General features: G+C 31.0%; 3 protein-coding genes across 5 annotated transcripts; 1 reads left to right on the top strand and 2 right to left on the bottom strand.

Moving 5' to 3' along the window:
• Positions 1-1259: 1259 nt before the first annotated feature.
• On the bottom strand, positions 1260-1994 carry LOC125420879 (protein FAR1-RELATED SEQUENCE 9-like). The gene has a single exon (XM_048468199.1). It carries the CDS (start codon positions 1992-1994, stop codon positions 1260-1262), a length of 735 nt encoding a protein of 244 aa, XP_048324156.1.
• An 8762-nt stretch (positions 1995-10756) lies between these two features.
• Positions 10757-17718, top strand: LOC107410429 (CBL-interacting serine/threonine-protein kinase 3). 2 transcript variants are annotated; one of them, XM_048467913.2, is made up of 16 exons: positions 10757-10971; positions 11173-11281; positions 12409-12641; positions 13175-13237; positions 13868-13939; positions 14214-14321; positions 14412-14492; positions 15409-15462; positions 15577-15702; positions 15786-15875; positions 16212-16334; positions 16490-16600; positions 16757-16870; positions 16971-17027; positions 17117-17191; positions 17321-17718. In XM_048467913.2, the coding sequence occupies exons 3-16, from the start codon at positions 12471-12473 to the stop codon at positions 17393-17395; spliced, it is 1320 nt and encodes a 439-aa protein (XP_048323870.1). In that variant the 5' UTR covers positions 10757-10971; positions 11173-11281; positions 12409-12470; the 3' UTR covers positions 17396-17718. The 2 variants fall into 2 exon arrangements, with proteins under 2 accessions (XP_048323870.1, XP_024926764.1); XM_025070996.3 differs by lacking the exon at positions 11173-11281.
• An 860-nt stretch (positions 17719-18578) lies between these two features.
• Positions 18579-23991, bottom strand: LOC107410415 (vacuolar protein sorting-associated protein 26A). 2 transcript variants are annotated; one of them, XM_016017840.4, is made up of 12 exons: positions 23780-23989; positions 23185-23235; positions 23013-23087; positions 22559-22633; positions 22362-22434; positions 21796-21840; positions 21493-21604; positions 21006-21072; positions 20362-20406; positions 19809-19864; positions 19549-19724; positions 18579-19037 (listed from the first exon to the last, which is right to left on the bottom strand). In XM_016017840.4, the coding sequence occupies exons 2-12, from the start codon at positions 23185-23187 to the stop codon at positions 18865-18867; spliced, it is 900 nt and encodes a 299-aa protein (XP_015873326.1). In that variant the 5' UTR covers positions 23188-23235; positions 23780-23989; the 3' UTR covers positions 18579-18864. The 2 variants fall into 2 exon arrangements, with proteins under 2 accessions (XP_015873326.1, XP_048323874.1); XM_048467917.2 differs by lacking the exon at positions 21796-21840 and having other exon boundaries at positions 23780-23991.
• Positions 23992-24907: the final 916 nt, after the last annotated feature.

Genomic DNA, 24907 nt, shown 5'->3' with positions numbered 1-24907 from the left:
ATGTTTAAACATAGGTAAACAGTTCACGTGAACAGTAATCGTGAAGCTTGCTTTCTTAAGTTTTCTGTACTAGTTCATACTATGGCTTTTTTTATCCTAGTTAACAAATATACCAACCAATGATAGAATCCCATGAAAATAATCTAGTTTTCTACAAAACCAACGAACGAAATATCAGCTTTTTTTTCTCTGCAGAATTTTCCACAGCATTGAGCATCCTATTCCTTAGAGCACTTTACTTTTTCGTTTCGATTATCAAGTCCCATAGGATACTTTTGTGTGCTTAATCTAGCTTAAGACTTTTTAGATCTTTTTTTGAGATGCCAATCTATCCATTGACAAACACACCCAAGTAGAGGCCAAAAAATTCCTAATAAGCATAAGTCCAATAAACAGGCATAGAAAAATATGAGAAAGATGAAATAAACAGGCCAATAAGTCTTCTAACAAATAAACTAAAGTGGTGAAGTACAATGTGGCATTTTAGAAGTAAATCAATAACATGACAGATTAGAATATTGAAACAGAGCAAAATGGCAATGGTATGTGGAAAAACATAATCTGTTGCAAAAATGGCTGCTCTTCTCTTCATTTATCATGATGTACAAAAATTAAACGTTCCAAACACAAAGAGTAGCATGTGAATATACGGCAAAACCAGCATACATTCAGTCCAATAATCAAAACACATCTCTATTTTACATAGTCAGCTGATAGTGCTTGCTCTAAGATAGAAAATCCCAGACAAGCACATCAAAATAAAAAAACAACTTCTTCTCCCAAATCTGTTGCAAGATAGGTCATCCTTTCATTTTCTCATGCAGACCTGGCAAAGTCCAATAAGTCCTTAGATTAGCAGCATGTTAGTTCAATAAAATGTCAAAGACCATAAGACACCACTTAGTTTCATACCTGTGGAAGACAAACTATCAGCTTCAGAATCACATTCCGAGGCGTGTTAAGGACTTTTCTCATTTTGTGAGGACCTATATAGATGAGCAGCATAGTTTGTACAAAGTATGATCATACAAATTGCATAAGAATAATAAATAGTAAATGTATTATTTTCTTACGGATTGTTGAGGAGTGGATAGTTTTTTTTGTCGTGCGATTGCCCAATTTTTCCACATCCATTGCAACTTCAACCTCTATACTTTGCAGCATTTGTTGCCTTCTACTTTCCCTTTTTTAATTTTTGTCCACATCCCTTTGCCCTCACAGCAGATGGGTCTTTCAAAGCTTCATAGTCATGAGCAGTGCTACCTTTTTTCAGAAATGTCTCCACTCTTCGTGTTGCTAACTATGGATTCAATCTTGCCTAGCAAGCTTTGAAGACCATCATTCATAATTACACTTGCCTCTTCATATATTATGGCTTTATCAATGACTTCCAAAGTAAGTTGGAATAGTTTAGCTCGCCAAGTCAACATTGAACTACGCTGTCCACTTATCTCAACAACTTGCTTGTCGGTTATTATTTGACATTTTGCACCTGTAGTCCACCTTTTCATTATATATTGATTTGGCAAAGGAATGTTACCAAACAGTCTCAAGAATGCCAAGATATGTCCACAGAGAAGTCCTTCACTTTCAAACTTCTTACATTTACAGGATGCAAAGTCCAATTCTTTATCATAGGCAATTTCCCGCACTCTACGAACACCTTCTTTTGGACTACTCTCGACCACATACATTTTGTGTGTAGCATTTTCACGAATAAATTGTGGCATTATTACTAAGCTATGCCACAATTCATCTTGAAACTTAAGAAAAATCTTGTGTGTGTAAATCTCAGCCATTTGCTTTTCCATTTCCAATGGCAATTTCAAAACAAGCTTCTCATTATTATCAACGTGATCAGCCCCTAACTCTTCTTGACATTGATGTGCAAGCGCTCTATTAAATCGAAGTATGAAATCCATCAATAAGTTTCTCTTCGAAACATATTTCTTGAAAAATGCATGGGAGCTTTCCGCACATTGGCTACTTGACATTCCAGCTGAGAATATATAATTAACATATGCAGGCACCTTGAACGTAACTCAAATATTGATTTTAACTAATCATTGTTATCTAGGGTTGCCTTCTCGATGGTAGTCACCCATTTTCTTTCAAACTCTTCAGGGCATTCTGATTCCCAAATGCATTGTTGGAAGTCCTTATAAAAATCTCTATAGGTGATTGCATTTAAATACATAGAGAATTTCTCAAGTATGTGCCAACTACAATACCTATGAAATGTATTTGGTAAGCTTTGAACTATAACCTTTATCATTGTAGGATCTTGATTGGTAATAATCATCTTTGGGTTATTCGTCGGCATGCTATCCTTTAATAGCTCAAACAACCAAACAAATGATTCCGTTTTTTCATCACTTAAAAAGGCACATGCAAAGTGCACCGTTTGACCATGATTATTCACCCCCACCAAGGGTGCAAATATCATACCATATTGATTAGTGTTGTAAGTTGTATCAAATACAACTACATCACCAAAACATCCATAAGTTCTTCTAGACACCGAATCAGCCCAAAAAAAAAGCTTCAATTTACCATCATCATCTACATCTATTTTAAAAAAGAAGTATGGATCCTTTTCTTGCTCGATTAGGAAATATTCTTTTCAAAGTTCTACATCTTGTCCTCTTAATTCATTCCGCACCTTAACTTCATGGTAATATATATCCTTCTTTATACATCCAATATTCTCTATACCTTCAGCTTCAAATTCAAGAATGCTTATTTGTTGATGAGTTGGCACATTTGCTGCTGAAAACTGCAAGGTTAGTGACTTCTTGGCTTTAGACACACTACGATGTGACCTCAATAAATGCACTCTTCGAGGGGTTGATAATGGATGACTATGTTCTTCAACAAATACAGTGATGACAAATTTCTCCGTTTTTTACCTAACCACGGCAAGTTTAGCTTTACAATTTTCTCTTGTCATCCTCCAACACCTTTTTCTCTCACCGTCCTTTATTGAAGATACTCCTTCCTTAAAACACACAAATTCTTTCCTGACAACTTCATTCATACCTTTACATCTCTTAGTCGAACTGCTACGAACATTAAACTCTGTCTCTTTTGTATATTTAATGTAGAACTCATGTGCCCCATCTATCGATTCAAACTTTTGTCCAACCTTTGGTTTGCATTTTTCGGCCACTTGAGGAATGTAAACATCATCCATGGATTTTGAATGTGACAACAAGGATATGTTTTCAACTCATCTACAATCTGAATTTGCTTCCAACTGTTCTACACTCACATTTCCAATCTGAATTTACTTCCAATTATTCTACACTCAAACCAGCTTCCTATTGATCAATTTGTAACATAGTAGACAGCAAAGCAAAACCATCATGAGAGGTGGTAATGTCTTTTATTTTAAGAAAGTTTAGTTTATAAATAGAAGAGAAAAATGTTGCAAAAATAAAGGCACTTCAGCCAAAATCTGCCGAGTTTGCATTATGGTTGCTGATCCAGCACACTCTATAATGAAAGAAACAAATATGCGTGCATCAACAAAAAAAAAGAAAAAATCTGAATCATGGGGTTCAAAAAGGTTAATAGTACATATGAAAATGAAAAATATAAGTTGCAAAACAATGAAATAATTACATCTATGCTAGATAAAGGGAAAAAAAAATATTGATACATAACTCTTTAATCAATGAGAGGTTAACCAATCTACGCAAATGCTATTAAAAGAATAAAAATAAAAAGCAATGACATCAATTTAATCTATTAACTCTATGTGTCATGCATATTAAGGGGATTATAATTATTCAAAGTTCTTATTCAAAACTAAACTAAGTAGTTTTGGAACGGAACACAATAGGATATATATACATATGTCTTTATATGTGTGTGTGTGTGTGTGTGTGTGTGTGTAGATATAGGAATTACAAAATAGAATTACCTTATATTCCAATTATAACAAACTTATTTTCTCTTGTATAGCATGCATGGATTGGCCATTCGTATACCCCAAAAACAAGTGGTGCAAATATCTCTTTCGTGTTTGTATTATGATAGACTAAGTGAATTGATTATTACACAATGAACAGTACACGTGAACAGTATGCATGAACAGTGGTATTTATACACTAGGAAAGAAAAAAAACATACATACATCCATGTTTTTTCTGTGAAAAGTATCTTTTTCTAAATTTTCAAAAATCATCACGAAGATTGGCCTTCATTCAAGTTATTTCTCAACCCAAATCACAATCCCACATTTAACAATTTTAAATATGCAAGACTACATAAAATCACCAACATAAAAAACAGAATGAAAAAAAATTACAAAACATAAACTCACTCACTCACAGATAAGAAGAGCCAGAATACAGACATGTAGAGTAGAAGAGTATGAGTTGGTGGGTACAAAGAAGGGTGGCAATTGTGGTGCGAGCTGGTGCATTTGCAAGATGGCAATGTTGTGGCAATGGAGGTGCGATCTGGTGGGTTTGCAAGGATGGCAATGGTGGTTGCTGCTGGTGTGATTGGGAATTTTGGCTGGTTGCTGCTGGTGCGATTCGGAATTTTGGCAAAATCCTTTTGAGCTGGTGAGAGCGGGAATGTGAGCTGCTGTGAGCGGGAAGGGCTCAGGGGAAATTTGGCCAGCCATTCTCACGTGAGATTTGCTTTGAAGTTGGGCCGTAGATGCCAGCAGTGCAAATCAAAGGCCAGGAAATTTAATCACATGTTTGGTCCGCATATAACCCATGCAGTCGGTCCTCAGGCTAGCCTCTCTGTATATATATGTATATACGTATCTATATTTATATATATATATATATATATATTTGATTATACGAATTATATTTATATATATATATATGTAATAATTGCTGTGCGGGACTGGAGTTGTGGGAGTTTATTATCTCCCCTTTATCTAGCCACCGCACCATGTCCTATCACAAATTTTTTAATTTTTTTCTTTATTCATTAATTTATTATTACCGACTGCATCGCAAGTTTCTTTTCAAATTAACAAAAACAACAAAGGTGCTCATGTAACCAAGTAGATAGCTTTAATAATTGAGTATCTCTATTTACATTTATAAAAGCCCTTGGGTATCTCTATTTGCATTTATAAAAGCACGAATTTGAATAATCACTCATGTGTAAGGAGGCGATGTTCTAAAGTGCAAACTAGATTCCCATTCACATGACATGGCCAGTAGCAGCTCTTTTAGTTTTTAAACTAGCAGTAATGATTCTTGCCACTTTTTGTCGCATGAAAATGAAACAGAAATAGGAACTATAAGAAGGAGAAGAAGAAATAAAGGAATTACATGTGTGGCTATAGGGTTTTTTTTTTAATTATTATTATTATTATTATTGAAACAATATAGAATATGTCATGGATTTATTTTTATAATTTTTGAATTATTATTATTATTATTATGATGATGATGATGATATACACACGAGGAGCTTCATATATGATGATGTAGTATCATATATTTATGTTAATTTGTATATAGTTTATAGCAATTATATATTTTTTCTTTCTTCGTAATATTGGAGATGAGGGTTCTTACTTGGGCTGTTCTCGGTGGGTTTTTACCATTCAAATCATAGTAACAATATCTCAAATATCTCAACATTATGTAACCTTCTTTTTGGTAAATAACATCATATAGCTTTTTTATTGTCGGGAATATCTGCTTTACAAATGTGGATAAATAGATGATGAAATATATATATATATGTGAAATAATAATATTTGTTTGAAAAATAAATAAAAAAATTCTTGACAATTCACAAATTTTATTTTATTTTATTTTATTTTTTACATTTTTGGAGAAGTTAGAAGAGGTAGTGGCCAAAGAAGTTAGAAGAAGTTAAATATCGAGAATTTAAAATACGAAAATTTCCATGGAAATATCAGAAAATATAGAATATCGATAAAAAAAATTATAAAAAATGATGAAAATTTGTTTTAAAAAATAAAAATTTTTATTAAAACTTTGATTATAAAATTTACTAAAATATTGAATGAATGTTATATTCTTATTAATGAATTGATTTATAATAAGCATTAATGAGCATAGATGGATTATAATTAATAAAAATATGTTAAAAAATACATATATGGTAAAATTATTTATTAACTAAAATATATAAAACGATTGTTACAATTACATTGTATTTCATAAATGTCATCTTAATATCACATAGAACTTCTGAGTAGTTGAAAATCATCGATTTCTTTTTCATTTTGATTTTGAGATGTAAAATGTGAGAAGTAGTTATGAAAATATGTATGTCCCTGATAATTTTGTAAATAATTATTAACATGCCAACCATATAGATCTTGCATTATTAGTTAACTATGTGTATAACTACTATTCTTTGATGGTTGAGTTTGAAATGGTACCCATGAGTTACTATTTGATGACATTCCATAAATATCCATTGAATAAAGTTTACAAAAATGATTTCTAACTCTTATAGATCTAAAATTCATAGAAATCGAATCTTGTTTTATTGTGACATCTCCATTATAGATTTCTCTTTACGTATATAGTATTTTTCAACAATACCAAATCCTTGACCTACATCTCTACTCTCATGATTTTTATCTTGTGTTGCATGTGTGTAATATTATTTACTAGTAAGTGGACTTAATCAAACTTTTCAACTTGGTGATTCTCTTTAGCCACTATCTTTTCTAACTTCTCCAAAAATGCAAAAAAAAAAAAAAAAACTTGTGAATTGTCAAGAATTTATTTATTTATTTTTCAAACAAACATTATTATTTCACATGTATATATTTCATCATCTATTTATCAATATTTGTAAAATAGATATTTCCGACAATAAAATTTATCAGGTTAAAAAATATAATCTACAATCTTTGTATTTTTGCTTTATCAATATTTAATAAGTAGAATTTATTATGCTATTCAATTCAATTAATTCTATTTTGCTTATATAACTAAATATCTAAAAAGCAATTAAAGGGTAAAAAAAAAAATCAATGAAATTAATTTGATAAAAAAATTTACTAAATATTAATAATATTTATGAATTTTTTAAAAAAATTAAAAAATTTCTTGGATATTTTAAAAATTTCAGTGGAAATTTTTAGAAATTTTCATGGAAATTACAGATTTTTTAACCAAATCGTTAAAGATTTGATATGGATATTTTAGAAAATTTCCATGTAAATTTTGGTAAAATTTTGAAAATTTTAATGGATATTATGGAAATTCTATCAATTTTCATTTTGAACCTAAAATTTATCTCGACCCCTTCAACAAATAAAAATATAAAAAATATTTCAAAAAAATATTAGATATTTTAATCATGTTCATGACAACAATCATCTATCTCATCTAATAAGTCAATTAAGGTAAAACTAGTTAATAACAAATGCCCTGTTCCACCAACATAATAATAGTGCCCCAATAAATATAGTTGTACCAAAATAATGCAATGAGTGATGATTTTTTTTTTTTTTTTATATCATTTCAACAACAAGTGAGGATATTTTTTAAATTTCAGTGAAAATTTTTAGAAATTTTTATGAAAATTACAGTTTTTTAACCAAATAATTAAGGATTTCATATGGATATTTTAGAAAATTTCTATGGAAATTTTAACAAAATTTTAAAAATTTTAATAGATATTATGGAAATTCTATCAATTTCCATTTCAAATCTAAAATTTATTTCGACGCTTTAAACAAATAAAAATATCAAAAAACTTTCAAAAAAAAATATTAAATATTTTAAACATTGTTAATGACCACGATCATCTATCTCATCTAATAAGTCAATTAAGGTAAAACTAGTCAATAACAAATGACCTGTTCCACCAACATAATAATAGTGCCCCAATAAATATAGTTGTACCAAAATAATGCAATGAGTGATGAATTTTTTTTTTTTTTTATTATCATTTCAACAACAAGTGATGATTAATAAATTGAGAGAGAGGAAGAGTCTAGAAGAAAGGATAGAATATGTAGAAAAATTAAGAAAAAAATATTTATTTATTTATATGTAAAATTTTATTGTCCACAATATAATTAGAATAAAATATTTGTTTATTTATATGTAAAATTTTATTGTCCACAATATAATTAGAATAAGCTGGATAACAACGTCATAGCATATTCAATGGAAAATAAAAATGTGATGTATATTCACACTAATTGTTATCGGATGTAACCATCGATGAATATAAATTAAGCTACATTATCCTGGAGAAAATTATTATTTTTATGTATGCATACACAATTTTGCTATATCATACATACATCTATGTGGGCCTTTTTTTTTTTTTTTTTTTGAAATTAATATGACTGTTTTTTAAATTTATATGAAATAGTTGGACCGCTACATTGCCGTCACCACCCAAGATAGCTGGGAAACACCTTTTGAAGCCTCAAATAATAATAATAATAATAATAATAATAAAAACCTACTGTGACAATGATTTTATTCTTGTTTCTAGGGAGGGAATTTAAGTGATATAAGTGTGTACATGTTTTATGAAGAAAGACGACTGTTTGGTCATCAAGAAGTTGCATGTTTTGATTTTGTAATTTGTGTGCCTTAAATCATTAAAATTTTTACATTAAATTTGACGTTTTGAAATGATTTTAATATTTTTTTAATATTAGAGATGAATATTCAAATTTAAAATTTTATTTCAAAAAATAGTATTTTCTTCTATTTAACTGTATTAAAAAAGACAAATGAATTGATTTTAAAACTTAATTTAAGATTAGATAGATGATAATGAATTAATATGAAATTTAAGGTTTAGTTTTATGTTCTAAAATCCCAATCTCTTTTAGGAATTCCATTTTTTTTTTTTTTTTATCGCAAAGGGTATAATAGGGCAATTATGGATTACCAAAAGGAAATAATCATCTATAGTAAGACCCTTATGTATTAGCAGTTTCAATTTTTACACGTATTTTTTTTTTATTTTTAGATTTTATAGAAACGCACTTTTTATTTTTTATTTTTTTGATAGAACAGAAACACACTTCATATATATTTCCACTTTGTTACAATACCCTTTTTTTTTTTTTCCTTAATCATATTTTATAAAAATTATTTATTTGTAAATTGTCACATTTTTATATTAATATAAATAATTGACCTTTTTTTGGGACGTCAATTTATAATTAAGTAAGCTGTAAGTGAAATGTTAACATTCTCATATATTCAATTCACATGTAAAAAATTAAAGGTCATACGGTAATAGAAATGAAATGTTGTGGGCTTTTTTTTTTTTTTTTTTTTGGGCAATTTTCAAAAATACAAAAATATTTTTATACAGCTAGTGAAATAAAAAAAGGTGTTAAGAGTAATTTCATAATATAATTTTGAGAAAAAATTGCAATTAGATTACCTAGATCATAAAGAGCAACTAGATTATTGTATTAAAGAAAAACTAGATTAACTGGATTGGCATATTTATATAGATATACTTTATACTACTTTTTTTGCGATATTACTACTTTGACTTTGAACATAAATTTTTTTTGTTTTTTTGGTTGTCAACTTTGGATGTAATAATTGGCCATTAATTATTACAACCACGAAAAACATGAAACAACACATGTTTCATTTACCCAAAAAAAAAAAATAATAATAATAATAATATTTTTTTTTTCTTTAAAAAATGAAAAAACGTGTTTCACCTTTCTTACCGTCCTTTCACTTTGGGGTTTCCTTTCGGTTGCTGCATCCAAAGTCTATTTTGATATTTTATTTATCCAAAACTCTAATACATTTGTTGTGTTTTAAAAAAATAAAAAATTACTTGCACATTTTCAATTTTATTATTATTTTATTTATATTTTTTGCATTTTTAATGTTATTGTTTATTTTAATTTTTAAAATTATCAAATGAAATTAATCTGTTAATATTTATTAATTAATTTAAATAATTAAAAATTAAAAATATATATTTTATAATATTGCTAACTTAGTCCACGATACTGCCCTCTTTGGCCCAACAGCCCGTTAGGGTAATGGTACCTCAAGGTTTTGTCAAAACGCTAACGCGTCGTAGAAGTAAAGGGGGAACCACACTTATAAGGGCGTTATCTTTCATATTTCCAATCGATGTGGGATAGCATATATTTAATTATAAAATATATATTTTTATTTTTTATTTTAAATTATTAAAATTAATTAATAAAAATTCATAAATAAATTTCCTTATAGAAACTAAAAAAATATCAACGATGACTTTAAAATATATAAATATATATATATATATATATAAGTTATGAGTAAAATAGTGACAATATTAAAAAATGGGTGAACGAAATTGAACCTGGTTTTGAAAAAAAAAAAAAAAGAAAAAAAGGCACTATCTTTTATTATTATTAATGTAGTAGTTTTTAATAATAATGTAGTAGTTTTCCTCAAAACGATGTTAATGGCAACAAGCCAAAGCATATACCGAATCTGGATTTGTCTTTGTGTTTTTTTCCCTAACTTTGAATGTCTAGAGGACGACATAAAGTACTGGTTTGTGTAGTTTTCATACATCGGTTAAGGTTAATTTTACCTCGCAAGTTGCCAACCAACGAAAATGACAGCACAAGCAAGCAAGCATCAGAAAACCCATTCTTTCTCTGCACCAAAAGTTTTCACTTTTTTATTTTTTATTTTTTATAATTAATTTTAATCAAAACCCATTTTAATCATTATCCTGAAAAAGTATAATCACAGTGAAAAAATTGTGATGATAGACCAATGGTTGGTAGTATGGAAGAAAAGGAAATAGAGTACAGAGAAGCTTTCTTTGTCTGCTTGCAGTAAATGAGATCTTTAGGCAAAAATTATTTTAAAAAAAAATCATCGAAATCCCAACCATTTTTGTGTGTCTTTTCAGCCTACCAAAAGGCGTAGCAATTTCTATACCGTAACTCAGCTCCTCAGCAACAACTTGTCGGCTTTTCTTCTTAGCTCATTTCTCAAAGTATATCCTCTCTCTTACTCTGTTTTTGAATTCCCACGTTTTTTGTGCTATTTAATTTTATCTACTTAATTACTATTAGTCTTGTATTATTAAATTTTTTTTCCTTAAAACTATACTGATTTGTGTATATAATTTTATATATGTACATATTTTGTCTGACGTTTTTGTTTCAATTTGTCCTTGACTGTTTGCTGAAATAAGCATATCTGCTCCAATTCTCGCCGATTTCTAGAACTTGGGTTATTTTAAGGCACCTGGGTGGTCTTTCAAGCTAGCAAAGCTGACTGGGCTTTTCGTTTTCGAGTTTTGGGTAGTTCCTGTTTTCGATTTTTTCATTCTGGGTTTCTATTTTCGAAAGTTTCCCTTTTCTGGGTCTCTTGGGTTTGATCTCCCTGCATGTGGGGGTTTTTGGATAGCCGAGATGTAGCTAAGTTTGAAAGAGTTTGGATTTTTTTTTTTAATGATATTCTGCAACTGCATGTGTCTTTGAAAAGAGTTCTTTATTAGTTTAGTGATAAAATTTTTCTATATCTGTATCATGTTCTTGTAATCGTGTGGAAAGCTTAATTTGGTTCTCAGCATATCCACCTCTTTGGATTTGGTTAAGTTTGATCATAGTTTTAAATTTTAAAGTTGATTTATTTACCATCTATAGTTCAATCAATGAAGGATGTTGAATAGAGTGGTTGGCTTTCTTGTTTTGGTTTTAACTTGCTTTTGGGTTTCGATCGTGGGATCAGACTGCTTGATTTTGAAGCACTTTCTGTAATCTTTTTGCTTTCTTTCTCAGTCATATCCTCAAATGGTCTGTTAGATTATGTCTTAGGTATGGAATCACGAATAAGAATATGCTTCTGAGATTCAATAATTGACAACTATGTAAGCTGTTAGGTTCGGACTCTAAAGCTTACTTTTTTATTTTTAATTTACTTCTTTGTGAAAGACCTTTCTATACCCAGAAATTTAGGCGAGGTTGTCCATTCCTTTGTTTATTTTATTTTGAACACAAAGTTCGCTATTTTAAATATTGGTTATTTTGTCATTTTGATCTGTGGTGGATTTTAATAATAGATCCTTCTCCCTCCTATCCTGAATGTATCCTAAGAGTATTATGCTTGTTTTGGCTTTTTGTTCGGATACAATGGTAGACTAATTTTCTGGGTTTGTTTTTCTTTTTTCTTTTTCACGATGATCTTATGGTTTTGTGGCAGTTGCAAATGGGAATTGCTTTCAGGTTTCTTGCATATGTATCACGTTTTATATTTGCCTATTACGTAACCACTTAAAATATAGTATAAAGGGGATCCGAATTGATCTGCAAATGTGATCATTTTCTAATTTTACAGTGTTTTAGGGGATGGTTGTTCCATTTTGAGATTATTACACTTATACTGTGTATCAAGCTTTCCAAGACTTAAGTTTTGATGTGTAATTCAGGACTTCTCTAAGAAGAGCTGGAAGGACATAAGTTATCAGAAGGTTCAACCAGTGGACTAAGAATGAATCAACCGAAAGTCAAGCGTCGAGTGGGTAAATATGAGGTGGGAAGGACAATTGGGGAGGGAACATTTGCAAAAGTGAAGTTTGCAAGAAATTCTGAGACTGGAGAACCTGTGGCTCTTAAGATACTTGACAAAGAGAAGGTTCTCAAACACAAGATGGCTGAACAGGTCTCTTCAAGCCCCCAGCACATAGTTTCCTGATAATGTGGAAAGAACTAGCATTTTCTTGGTTGCTTACTTGTTTGATTTCTATTTGAGTCCTGACACTTAATTGGGAAAGAATTTTCATTTGTCAATTGCTTTCGGTTTGAGAACCTTAGTGGATGATGTTATGCATTCCTGATTGGTTAGACCAAATTCCACTGATTTGTTTGTTTTTAGATGATGCATCTTTCTGTTTACTTGTTCATTAAACCATATATCTTATTTATATTTTTTTAAGCACCATGGAACTCTCATGTCTATATTATATATATATATATATTTGTTTGTTTGGTAATAGAGATATATAGATACATTGTTATTTATTCATATTGTAGTATTTCTGATATTTATTTTGAAACTTTTATCATTGAAAGAGGTTTTTGACTAGAATTCTTCACCGAAGCATCATTAGAAACTATAATCATTCACCTAAGCATCATCAGAAATTTATTCTTTTCATAATTTGATCGCTTCTATGTTTCTTCTTGTTGTTGCAGATCAAGCGAGAAGTAGCAACAATGAAGTTAATTAAGCATCCAAATGTTGTTCGGTTGTATGAGGTCTCTCTCTCTCTCTCTCTCTCTCCCTCTATATATATATATATATATATATATATCTGTTAGGTTATCCCTGTGTACCACATTTATAAATTGGAAATAAATTAGTGCATATTCAGCTACAGTCTTGACATCTATAGTGTTTGTTCCCATTGCTTGTATTCCTACTCCATAGGTTGATCCAAATTCTATTAAAACTTTAATTTTATTCTCAATGTCTCATAACAACTTGTCAGCTGGGGTATAATATTAAGATACAGACCTTAAGGCCAGTCTCTCATGCATGACGTGGTGCTGCTTTGAAGAATTATATCAACTTTGCAGCATTCTTAGTGAAACCAAAGATGTCGTAACACCTCTGAGAAGGCAGGCACCACTAAAATATCTGTTACATATGTTAAATCGGCCAACCTTCATCCACTACCTCTACCCGGTAATTCTTGTTGTTGCATGAGCTTAACCAGTTGTTTCTATCTCCAGTATCAGTGACATCCCCCAGTACCAATATTTTCACCTTCCATCACCAAGAACAACTGCAAGAAAGTTGAGATGAGAACAAAGTGCCTGTTAAATTTTAAAGTTAAACTAATCTATTTTCAGATTGTGTTGTCTTACTAGTTCATCTATTTTCAGGTGATGGGAAGCAAAACAAAGATATTTATAGTCTTGGAATTTGTTACCGGAGGGGAGCTCTTCGACAAAATTGTGAGTAGCAAATCTCTCTCTGCCACTCCTATTAATCAATTTTTTCTCATCAACATTTAAGTCTTTCAAATTCCTCGTGGAAAAACAACCATATAATGGAACTGCGGCTGCAGTTTGCCTTTCCTAATAGATAGAAATATTTCTTATCCGACAGTTTATGTTCCTCATTCATTTTTGTACCTAAGCCTCTTGACCAATCAGATATGGGCTTTCCCAATTTATCTGGAAAAAGGAATGCATATATTCTCATCAAAATTTCTTTGTGATTATGAAGGTAAATCATGGACGGATGAGAGAGGATGAAGCACGTAGATATTTCCAACAGCTTATTAATGCAGTGGATTATTGCCATAGCAGAGGTGTTTATCACAGAGACCTGAAGGTACTAAACCTGTTAGCACATGCTGATTATAAATATGAATATAGGAAAAAATTGCTAGTTATATTTTGTTTTGATGGTTAAATTTTGCAGCCAGAGAACCTATTGTTGGATGCCTATGGAAATCTAAAAGTTTCGGATTTTGGATTGAGTGCATTGTCGCAACAAGTCAGGGTAATAGTGACATTTTACTTTTCTTCATGAATATAGAATTATCAATGTCACTGCTTTGCTGCCAAACGTGTACTTGTGAGGTTGTGTGGAAGTGTGATCTTACGGTACGGCATTTAATAATGAGATGCTTTATACAACATCGTTGACAATCATGGACTTCAGGGCAAGTGGTTTCTGTTACTAAGTTCTAACATTATTAGTTTGAAAATATTTTTTTTTATCTATATATATGTTTCTGAGTAAAATGAATTTGGCTTCCCCAATTTTTTTCTTTTTTTTTTTTTTTTTTTTGTTTGGGGTGAAATGAAATTGTTGGTTTAAGGTTTTCAGTGCCAATGTTGCTGGCTCAAGAAATACAACTTCAAAGTTGTTTTATCATATTAACATGAAGATAAAGGAATTATTAACTGATCCGGTGTTATTGTTAGCGTTTTTAGAAAGAAAACTAATATAAATTGGAGTTTTTCAATGAGTAAATAATGACTGGAGGACTCTAATAATTACTTGGATGCTAATCATAATTGCAATCCTGGTGATTGAAAGTTTTCGAAAATTCTTGGAAATTGAAGATTCCTAATATAAGAGGAGATACATGAAATACATATGGAATTCAGAAAGCTCTGATAAAGCAGGAACGAAATTACTTAGTTTAATCACAACTAAAAAGTAGGAGTACTATGTCGAGCATGTTTCTTTTAGAGTTTAACAATTGTAGATCAATTGGTTTTGGTGCTAAGACATGGTTTGGTAATGCCAGACTAAATTCAGTATAAATCTATGAAGTTGGATTTCCATCAGTAGTGTTCTTAGGGTGCACTTGTCATAATAATAGTTTTAGAAGATTGGTATGCTCTAGAAATGGCTTTAATATCACAAAGTCCATGTTTAATTTCTTACTGAAAGGTTAAGTTTACAGGATGACGGCCTGCTTCACACAACCTGTGGAACTCCAAATTATGTTGCTCCTGAGGTATGGACCCTTATCATAAATCATACCAGGCTTAAATTTCTTCAATAAAAAAAAAACCTCCTCTTTCTAGTAGTTTGTTTCTTAATCATCTAAATGAAATGTCTTGGTGTTCAGGTCCTTAATGATAAAGGCTATGATGGGGCGACTGCGGACTTGTGGTCATGTGGAGTGATTCTCTTTGTATTACTAGCAGGGTACTTGCCTTTTGATGATTCTAATCTTATGAACCTGTATAAAAAAGTGAGCATTTTACTAATTCTATGATGCACAACCTCTCAGGTTTCTTAGCTTCTATGTTTGACATTCTGTTTCATTGTGTGCAGATCTCTGCTGCTGAATTCACTTGCCCCCCTTGGCTCACTTTCAGTGCCATGAAATTGATTGCTAGAATCTTGGATCCGAACCCTATGACTGTAAATAATTTGCTTTCATTTTCATTTTATTTTATTTTAATTTTTATATATTTAGCTAGATTGACAAGGCTGTATGCAAAGTCTTGATCAGTACTTGGTCTTAGTTGCATTCTGCATTTATAGGATTTTTCATCATTTAATATGTAAAGTCTGCAACTCCTTAGTCCTTTCCCCATTCTCTTCTACCCCTAACCAGAAAAATTTGCACCTCAAGGAGTTTTTCATCTAGCCTTAAGAGTTTTGAAAAAGTACCCTATAAATATGTTTATTATCTGGAATTATAGAATAGTTGTGTTTCTAGGTGGCATTTCTGATCTATTGTGTGGTCTGTGGCAGCGTATCACTATAGCTGAAATTTTGGAAGATGAATGGTTTAAGAAAGATTATAAGCCTCCCGTATTTGAGGAGAAAGAAGATACAAACTTGGATGACGTAGAAGCTGTTTTCAAGGATTCAGAAGTATGTTGAATATAATCACTGCTAATTATTAATTAGATTTTTCCTTTGTTTATTTCTTCTGCCTGCTGTGCTAAGCATGTTTGAAGCATTAAACCTGAGGAAACATCTGCCTGTTGTCATAAAGATTTTCTCATGTGTTGCTGGCTTTTTTACAGGAACACCATGTGACAGAAAAGAAGGAAGAACAACCAGCAGCTATGAATGCATTTGAGTTAATTTCAATGTCAAAAGGGCTGAACCTTGGCAATTTGTTTGGTAGTGAACAGGTACCCGCCTTGAATACTTTATTTCATGCATTAACTTTCAAAGGGGTTAACATATATATTTATATATATATTTGTTTTTTTTGAGATTTTCTTTCTTGATTACTGGTGTTGCTTATCTAATGTTTGTTCATGTTCTAATTATGTCCATGGTTACAGGGATTTAAGAGAGAAACAAGGTTCACATCCAAAAGCCCTGCCAATGAAATAATTAATAAGATTGAAGAAGCAGCAAAGCCACTTGGTTTTGATGTACAGAAGAAAAACTACAAGGTCACAAATAGCTAGCAACAAATAAAGTCTGTCTCTGAAATCTGATTTTTTTTTCAGAACTTAGCTGGAAAATAATGGGTGTTTTTACTGTCGCCTACAGTTGAAGCTGGAAAATGTGAAAGCTGGACGAAAGGGAAACCTTAATGTCGCCACAGAGGTGCATGATTCACAATTGCTTAATTATCCCTGAGAAAGTATCACTATGTACCTTCTCATTGATTTTGAGGTTTCTTGTTTTCTTATCAGATATTTCAAGTTGCACCTTCTCTCCATATGGTTGAGGTTCGAAAAGCGAAAGGAGACACCTTGGAGTTCCATAAGGTACTCTTTTCATCTATTATTATTTTCAGTTTGATGTTTGGTAGACATTATAGAGGAGGACATTAAATTCCATAACATTCAAGTTAATAATGTAGTTTGAATCTTTTCTGTTGTTTCTCTTTGATTTAGTTCTATAAGAACCTGTCAACTTCCCTGGACGATGTCGTTTGGAAAACCGAGGAAGACATGCAAGAAACCAAGTGAAAAAGCAATCAATTTCCACTCTGAAGTGGTGTGAAAATCAGTGTTTTTTTTTTTCGTTTTTTCTTGGCCATCAAGCAACCAGCAAGAATGTTCTCTCATTTTTCCATATGTTCATTCTTTTTCCTTCTTTGGGTTTGGTTTTCATGGTATTGAACAGACATGTCTTCACCAAAATGTTTTCCTGTGTTATTAGTATTGGAAAGCATGGTTATGATTTACAGAGGTGCAAATGTTTCTTTTTGCACCATTTTACTACATAGATAATTACTAATAGAACGGACCTGTATATTCTTAAATATATTTTCTGATCTCTCTTATTATTATCTTTTTTTTTTTTTTTTTTAATTGAACTTTCTGTTTTTATGATTATTGATGACAATATGAAATTGTAGACTGTAAAATTATGAATCTACAGAGAATTCTAAGATGTGGATTGTAAGGCCAGTATGATTCTATGAAGATTCTGATGATTCCAACACAAACTCTTACAGACGCACGCCGAACAGTTAAAAACACTATTGGCAAATATATATAAATTATCTCATGTAAACATAATTATAATTGCCCAAGCTTTTGATATTAGGAGCTGGGATGTACATGTGCTTTCTTTATCAGCCATTGCTGACAAATTGTAGAATATTTTTCCCGTTTTGTTATGTGGACCAAGTATTGAATGAGATTCAAGTACCAAAATAATAATAATAAATTATTAAAATAAATATATGTGTATATATGAAAGAACTCACCGGTATATATATTATATATGAGAATTCATCTCATTTTCTTATGTTTAATTTTCTTTTCAATTTTAGTTTATAATCATATGCACAAAACCTAAATAAATACATTTAAACAAAAAAAATAAAAAAAAAATGCATGAATAAGATAAATATCACAAGTAAAAACGTAGATAATTTGAATATTACTTGTAAGTTATAAATCAACCACTCCATGCTTAAGGTGAATGAAAATAAATTTTTCATATTTTCCGATCAATGTTCCCAGTTGAGGATTTTATTTATGGTTGCTTCATGATAGAGAGACCATTTTTTATTTTTTATTTTTGGGAAAAGGTTCATGATAGAGATACTTGGCCATATGCAATTGTGATAAAGCGATGATGTTGATATAGGCTTAACAGTCTTGTATATCCGGAATAAAACATCTGTATAAATGGCCTATATACTTCGAATCATATACTCTGTTTATTCTATCAGTTCAAGACATTGCTTAAAAAGGTCAAAACTAGTAAAGTATGAAGAACATAAAAGCTTTGCTACAAAGCCAGAGACAACTTCCATGTAAGAAAGACAATTACAGATTACACCAATACCATTCGAGGACCCAAATAAATAACCAACCATGTCTTTATGCTTTTAAAAACCAAACAAATAGTCATTCCAATGCCGCAGCCTATACACGCTTTTTTCTCCTTATTGTGTTTGGATCCATCCAAGCTATAGAAATGGTCAAGTTTCAAGTCGGTACACTGTGATTTCTTGCTGCTTGAAATACCGCCGATCCTCTTCATCCACCAAAACCAGATTTAAATAATACTTCACACTAAACTTGTTGTTGATATTGCGATATGTCGGTGTAAGTTCATATGGACTAAGAAATAGTCTAACTGGAATTGATTCTCCTGCAAATGCAAAATGGTTATGGTAGTCTGAAAACCTACTTCAACTGGGAGTATAAATTGTCTAATTCTAACAATTCATAATCAGAAAATATACTAATTGGACATTGTTTTATTGCTGGTTCTCTAAATTTTTATGGTTGGTGTAGTTTCCTATTGAATTTGTATGGCCTCTGTATGTATGTGTGTGCATACGCCAGTAAGTACCATGGTGTTATCAATCGACATAGAAACTGAGCAACAAGGCAAAGGTGATCTTTGCTGACTAAAGGAATAAAACACGAAGAAAGAAACCTGCTAATACACAGGAGCCTGATAGAACGCCAGCATGATTGATGCCAACGATCAGAGTATTAAAGTTAAAAATATGGTAAAAAAAGCCACACAAAGGAAATATCAAAACACAGAAACAAGTATAGAAGATGTGACTGTAAAGACTAATGCTAGAGAATCATCAACAGGTTTTTGGAAAATAAACCAATATAGATAACGTGAACACTAGGAAACACTGTACCTCTCACAGGACCACCATCCATCAACTCAAATTTTGCTAGTGTCTCCGTTTCAACATATGTATTAGGCCCTGATCCAGTCGACTCTCGTCGCCTGATCTCAAGCTCCATATTCTTAATCTTGATTCTAACCAGAAGAAAATATATTTTTCCAAGGATAACATCCTTCAGATGATACCTAACATTTTATAACTTAAATAAGGTATTGTCTTCTAGAAAACAATGAAATTAATCATTGAGCTTGAGCGCCATATGTACTTACTTGCTTTTATTGTACTCAAATTCAATGTGCAAGCAATCCTCAATTCCAACTTCCATCTGCATGAAGAATCTATTCAACATACAGGAATGGCATGTACAATAAAATAGCAAATTTTTATCAGCATATCAACAAATAAACAACAACTAAAATCCAACAGGCCTACCCCATGGCTTCCTCTAGTACAAAAATCATACCGCAATAAAAAAAAGACATTGATTCCATCCTTTCAAGACCAAACACATGACGGTACAAAATTTAACTGAAATCGTATGTAGAAAAATTAGCAAAAGATTGAGATATTGCATTATATAATGGGGGGCTTACTTGTTTTGAACAAAGAATAAGTACTATGTATTGAAAAAGGAATACTTGAACAGAAACAGAGAAATGTATTGAATGAAAAACCATGTATATGTATTAAGGTTGTAGAATACTTGTTTTATGCTCCAGGAATCAGAACTAGAAGCTTGTAATTGAACAACAGTACGTACTCACACCAATTATCCAAAAAGAAGTAGACAATGAAATTATAAAGAAAAAACAGAAAACTTACCTTAATGCTGTTATTAATTGATGGCAACGGAGTGTAGTTCTGCACCTGATTCAGAAAATAATAGTAAAAAAACAAATAAAAAAATGAAACATAGATCTGACAAGAAAACTGAAGCAATTAACATACATCAGATGCTTCAAATGATACCCTATTTGCATTCCTAAGATAGGAGTTAGGGCCTGTTTGGAGGTTTATGAATGTAAGTGGTTAAACAGGGACTTGGTGGCACACAGACTCTGGATGCATGCAGAGGTGCTCTAGAGTCTAGGGTTTTCATGCAGCTAGAAATGAACTAAAAGCAGTTTAATGTGTTACCATTCTAGAATCATATGTAGTTCAAACCTCCGTAACATATTTTTAATCTGTAGCCTGTATTTTTCACTCTTTTAACAACATAAGTCAATCAACTCCTACTTCAGGACATAAAATCTATAAGGAAAGGAAGTACTAGAAACTGCAAATACAGTATCACAACTGAATATGCAACTCCACTAGTGTGATATTCAAATATGCAGTGGTACATATACTTAACTAAGATACATCCTATATAGCCAGCAACTATATTTATTGGAGGAAATAAAGATGCTAAACATAGTCATTCACCCAGGTAAGCAACATATTGCTAACAAATACAAATATATTACCACAAAATCCTGGTGCTCCACAATGTTGCTGACATAATTTCGGCTGATTGTCACTTTCAATATGTACCTGCAAGTTTTCCAAATGCTAAGGAGCTAAGAACCTTGTTTTCCATCCATGTAAAAGAAATATATTCCAATTTCATCTAAAAGTAAAAGAATTCATATTTCAGTGGGACCGAGAAACCCAGAAATCCCAAAAAGCATTAACAATATGCCACAAGTCAATGACCAAGTTCTAATAATTTAAGTTTCTATAACCAAACATCCAATGTTTAGGAATCATTCAAACTGTATTATAAATTGTTGATATAAACCACCATACACAGCCCAAGCAAGGACATGTGATTACAAGGAAGCAAAAATAACAAATCAGCCCAAAGGTTGTAAAATCATCTCATAATGCAAAGAAAAAGATATATATATTAATCAGCTGCATAATAACATCATAATCCGTGACAGTAGAGGGAAACTTAGACAGAAAGCATACCTAAGTCTTACATTAACTCCATTGTATGACTCATATGGCATTTCAACAGTAGAAAACTCAAAGGGATATGTCTTTTTCTCGTACAGTTCACCAGGAACATCAAGTTCACGCACTGCATGGAACAATGAATGTTAGACAAATTAATTAATTGAGAAATGAAATCATTTTACCATCAAAATAGAATAACACATGAAGAATATAATTTTCATGAATTCGATTTAAAAATAAAACAACTTATATACCTGATATTTTCATTCTAAAGAAAAGCAATGAGAGAAACAGAGAAAGATTATAGACTCTTACCTAGAGATGTAAAATCGTAAAAGTTGCCCCTGTCAAAATACAATTCTGCTAAGGCAAAAGTAACATTACGGTTAAGAAACTGTGATAACAGATAACATCAAAGGATTACAAGATTATCTATAGGTCAGCATATATGACATGGCTCATGCACCAATAGTTTATATTTCAATATAAGGTAGACCAAATTTGGTTAGCGCTTATCTGAAAATGACAAGTTAACTAACAATTTCAACTGTGTATCCATTAAAAAATCACCACGTCAACATTTTTAAGCAGAAACTCCAGCAGTAATAGCTTGCTATCAAATATTAGTGTCAAGACACATCCTCAACCTTTATTGCCTTTCAGGGACCAAAAAGATGAGTGATGTTTATATGGCCTAAAGTATATTGATTGCATGGATACCAGAAACTCATCGCATAGAATATAACACTGATTTGACTTCACTTATACACAAATTTAATCTTACTACTGAATAAAGAAAGAAAGCATAACTTATTGCAAGTACATAAACATACTTCATAAACCTTAGAAATAAGGCTAATAAAATCACTAAGGAAGCACACCTATTTGACCGAGAAGCTCGATTTTGACACCAGTATGTTCGAGTTTTTTACCGTGTATTGGTTCTATAAGAACCTGAAAACAGCAATTCCAAAAGTTAAAATCCCATTATGCAATTAAAAGAATTCATCATATCCGGTTTGGAAATACCATTAACAAGACAGAAAAGCATACATATTAGTAATGCTGCAGAATATACCTCGCCCACAATGTTTTCTTGGCTCTGGAACAGAGGAACCATAACAGTGTGACCATTTTCTTTTTTCAAAGGAACCTATAGAAACACATAAAATAGCAAAGTGAGAGGTTATTAGGTAAAATACTTAGCATAGAGCTCTAGAACAGAATTATTTGAGATTTATAGAAAATTGTTTGTTATGATTGACCAAAAGACTTCACCAAAAAAAAAAAAAAAAAAAAAAAATGGGCATCGGCCAGAAACTCCCCAAGATTCTAGACCCAGAGAAACGGTTAAGGTTGGAATTTGGTTCAGCTCACCTATCGAAAACCCACAGCGATTGCCAAAAATCAGGTTAATGTCAATCATGCACTTTAGAAGCTATAAATTAAGCGGAAGATTACCAAAGAATTATGACATAATAATAGTGACTAAAACATGCAATAGCGGGACAGCCCATCACTAATTCGAATACCTGCTTGCGAGTTCTTCCATCGGCAAATGAGATTGAAACGATACATGGCGGCTTAAAAGCTCCAACTATGAAATTCTGCATTTAAATGGCATACTTCCATAAAAAATTCACAGCACAAATAAAAATGGTATCTTTTCCAGTTTTTATTTTTATTTGTCTTTGAAAGAATTACCATGATATTCTGGTTAGATTTAGTGCTAGCACTTTGTCACGCATGGAACACCTGGAAGCAAGGAAAAAAAACAAAAAAATTCTAATGCCAATTTAAAAAAAAACAAAAAAAATCAATATGAAATTACCATTTTTTTAAAAATAAAAATAACAAGACATAAAAATATAAAATCTGGAGACTCAAAACTAAGCAAACCTACAAGAGATGCTAATTGGCTGATTGGGGGCGAACAAGGAAATCAAAATCATATTTTTAACAGCTAACAAGGAACAATGATGAAAATTCAAACCACAATGCATAATATCAAACTCCGTTTCTTTCATTTTTCCCATTCCTTACTCATCATTCTCATCATTTATCAAATCTAATTCATCCTGATCTGGCCGTTTATAGACGAGTTTGAATTCTCCTAATAAATGCATATTTCTAACAAAATTCTTCAATTCAAAGTCCAAACAAAAACTGTAAGTTGGTTCTGCTTTAACTTTACCTCCTTCCCTCCATTGAAAAATAAAGAAAGATAACATTCACACACACACACACATATATATATATATATAGGGAGAGAGAGAGAGAGAGAGAGAGAATAGTGTACCTGGAGGACTTTGAAGGTGGAAAAATGGATTTGAGCTCTAGTACTGCTACTACTTTATGGGGATTTGGAGTTGAAGAATCAAACTGAACTGAGTTTGAATAGAAGAAAACGGCAAGCAGATCAGCAGCTCGACGTTGTTACATACTCCCCCTTTGACGCTATTTTGTTCTTCAATTTTTATTTATTTATTTAATTTTTTTTTCCCCAACAAAATGTCAAAGTTTCAACTCTAAACAGACACGACAACTGTGGCACCGATGCGCTTATGTTCACTTGCCCAATAAGATTTTGCAACGTGGACATTTGACACTCAAATTATCTTTGCAGTCATTTATGTTAGATCTTCTTGCATAGAAGTTTAGATTTTTCGGATATCTAGCACTTTCTTTTTTTTTTTTTTTCTTTTTTTTTCTATTTTTGGAAAAAATAAATTTAGAGATATGATATTTTTGTGTGAAAAAAAAAAATCATATTTTTATTACACATGGGAAAGAATTGAGAATATTCAAAATCAAATTTTATCCTTAAACTTAAAAATCTGAAATATATCAATAATTTATAAATGATAACAACAATGGTTACTAAATAATGAAAAACAAAAAGAGAGACATCATTATTTTATTAATTTAAAATTAATTTTATTTAGTTTTTTTTTAAATATTTATTAATTTTTCAGCTAATAAACTTATAAGAAAAAAATATATGACATGTTGTTTCTACTGATAAACAACTTCATATATGTTAGCGCACTTCCTAATCATTATTTGTTAGACACTGATTCTATTTTACTCTTTAACAAATTGAGTATGACATGATATTAAAACTGTAACCTTCTTCTAACTAAATATATTACAAGAACATTTCACCCAAAAATAATAATAATAATAATATTACAAGAACGTTATAAAATAAAATTTTGAAAAATAGTTAAAAAAAAAAAAGTTCCAACTTTCATTACAATCCTCTAAGTGATTTTTTTTTTTTTTTCTTGTTTTGCTCGACTGTTGGATCTTGCTTGGATTTTACATTTAAAAACGAAATTTTTTATTGAGAAAATGTTGAAGTGAAAAAAAAAAAAGAAAAAAAAAAAAAAAAGAGGTTTGTAAATGGGTCGGGTCCAGTGGATCC

Source organism: Ziziphus jujuba, chromosome 10 (genome assembly GCF_031755915.1).
Source record: "Ziziphus jujuba cultivar Dongzao chromosome 10, ASM3175591v1".
Classification (NCBI taxonomy): domain Eukaryota; kingdom Viridiplantae; phylum Streptophyta; class Magnoliopsida; order Rosales; family Rhamnaceae; genus Ziziphus; species Ziziphus jujuba.
This window is presented reverse-complemented; position numbering and strand designations above follow the sequence as displayed.